The following is a 1,838-nucleotide window of genomic DNA, read 5'->3' as shown; positions in this document are numbered from 1 at the left end:
TTTTTTCCTCTGTTTCATTTTGCATAGTTTTCACTGCTCCATCTTTTCAAGTTCATGTCCAATCACCTATTAGCCCCAACCAGCTTATTCTTCATCTCATAGTTTTCATCTCCAGAATATCTCCCATGTCCACAATATGCATCTTTACAAAATAGTTGCAATAACTGCATTAATGTCCTTCTATGTTTATGCTACAATCTTGAGTCAATTTCAATTGATTATTCTCATCACATCATGTTTCCTACCTTTTTGTCTGCCTGGTAATTTCTGATGGGGTGCCAGACATTGTGACTGTACATTGTTGGGGACTCATTTTTAAAATACCTATCCATCTTCTTGATCTTTGTCCTGGGATGCAGTTACTTGGATAAATTTCATCCTTTTGGGTCTTGCTTTCCTGACATGTAAAGTGGGTCCAGAGTAGTGCTCAGTGGAGGGTTAATTATCCCCACTGATGAGGCAAGATTTTCCTGAGTACTCTACCCAGTGCCCCATGAATTAAGAGCTTTCCAGGGGCTGATAGGAACAGACGTTGCTCCTGGCCCTGTGCGAGCACCAGGAACTGTTCCTTCTAACCAATTTGAAAATTCCCTTAACCTCAGGTAGCTCTTCACAAGCACGTGCTGATCAGTCCCCCGCTGAATGTTCACAGGACGTCTCTGTAAACCATCAGGGTTCTCCCTGTCCAGCTCTCTCCTCTCCAGCACTCTGTGAACTCCCACTGCTTTGTTCTGACTCTCAGCACCACTCCTCAACTGAGGCAGTCCACCTGGCTCCCCCTGTGTTACCTTCCCTGAGGTGGCCTGGAAACCCTCAAGGCTGGAGGCTGGGGCCATCGTAGGACTCCGCTCATTCGGTTCACATTCCCGTGTATCACTGTCCTTCACTGCCTGATGTTCAGTGTTTTAAAAACTGTTGTTTCATGTATTGCCTATTTTGGGTGTCTTTGGTCAACTGCATCTCAAGAGTAAGTCCAGTCCCCTGTCACTTCGCTTTATCTGGAAGTGGACATCTACAACATGGCTCCTGATCAGGGATGTGCTCTTGAGAATGCAGCTCATGTCATGTCAGGCCTTGGTACTTCTCTGGAGATCCAGTCTGTTTACCTCCAGTCGTTCTTACACTCATCTTCTCAAGCTTATTCCTGCCTTTCCCCGTCCGCATCTTACACTGAGTCATATCAAACACCCTCCCCTCTATCTTCTCCACATCTCAGCTCATGCTGCCACCTCTGCTTGGAAGCCGCCTCTCATTTTCCACTTGGCAAACTCCTACTTATCCTTCAAAGTCCCAAACAACTGACACCTGTGCTGTGAAAACCTCCTCACCTTGCCCCAGCAGAGAGCCTGCACTTCTGTGATATTTCACTCATACCACTGGAAACACTGGGCCCCACGGTACTGCACTAAGTGATGTGTCTGTCTCTCCAACTTGCTCATGCGTTCTTAGAAAGAATAGGTCCTTTTCTTTTTGTGTAACTAGTACCTTTAACATCCTAATGTCCTTTACCTTTAAACGGATGGTTCTTCAGTGAAGCGTATATCCATTTATCCCTAAGTAGTTATTTACCATTTTCTTGACCCTCCTGTTGGCTGCATGCTCTGCTTTCTCCTTCCTTTTCAGACTCCTCTCAATGTTCATTCTCTGAGCTCCAACTCCCTGAAATTCTGCTCACCTTGGAATCGCTTCAGCATTTCCTTCATCATTGGTAGCCGGCACACAGTCTTCACCGTTAGGTCTTCAAAGGAATAATTCACATCCTGATTCTCACACCTAGGAAAAGCACAGAAGGCTGCTCTTCTTAGGAGACAAACAGGACGGCCAAGACCCTCAACTCC

At 45.9% G+C, this 1,838-nt stretch overlaps 1 protein-coding gene across 1 annotated transcript in view; it reads right to left on the bottom strand.

Moving 5' to 3' along the window:
• TRIM4 (tripartite motif containing 4) overlaps positions 1-1,838 on the bottom strand; it is a 17,810-nt gene that overhangs the window by 10,044 nt on the left and 5,928 nt on the right. Inside the window, exon 3 of the mRNA XM_010844788.1 lies at positions 1,676-1,834. Within this exon, the coding sequence (XP_010843090.1) occupies positions 1,676-1,834 (159 nt within the window). The remainder of the gene's footprint in view (positions 1-1,675; positions 1,835-1,838) is intronic.

Source organism: Bison bison, unplaced genomic scaffold (assembly GCF_000754665.1).
Source record: "Bison bison bison isolate TAMUID 2011002044 unplaced genomic scaffold, Bison_UMD1.0 scf7180017864208, whole genome shotgun sequence".
Classification (NCBI taxonomy): domain Eukaryota; kingdom Metazoa; phylum Chordata; class Mammalia; order Artiodactyla; family Bovidae; genus Bison; species Bison bison.
The sequence above is the reverse complement of the archived record's forward strand: the minus strand, read 5'-3'. Positions and strand labels throughout refer to the sequence as shown.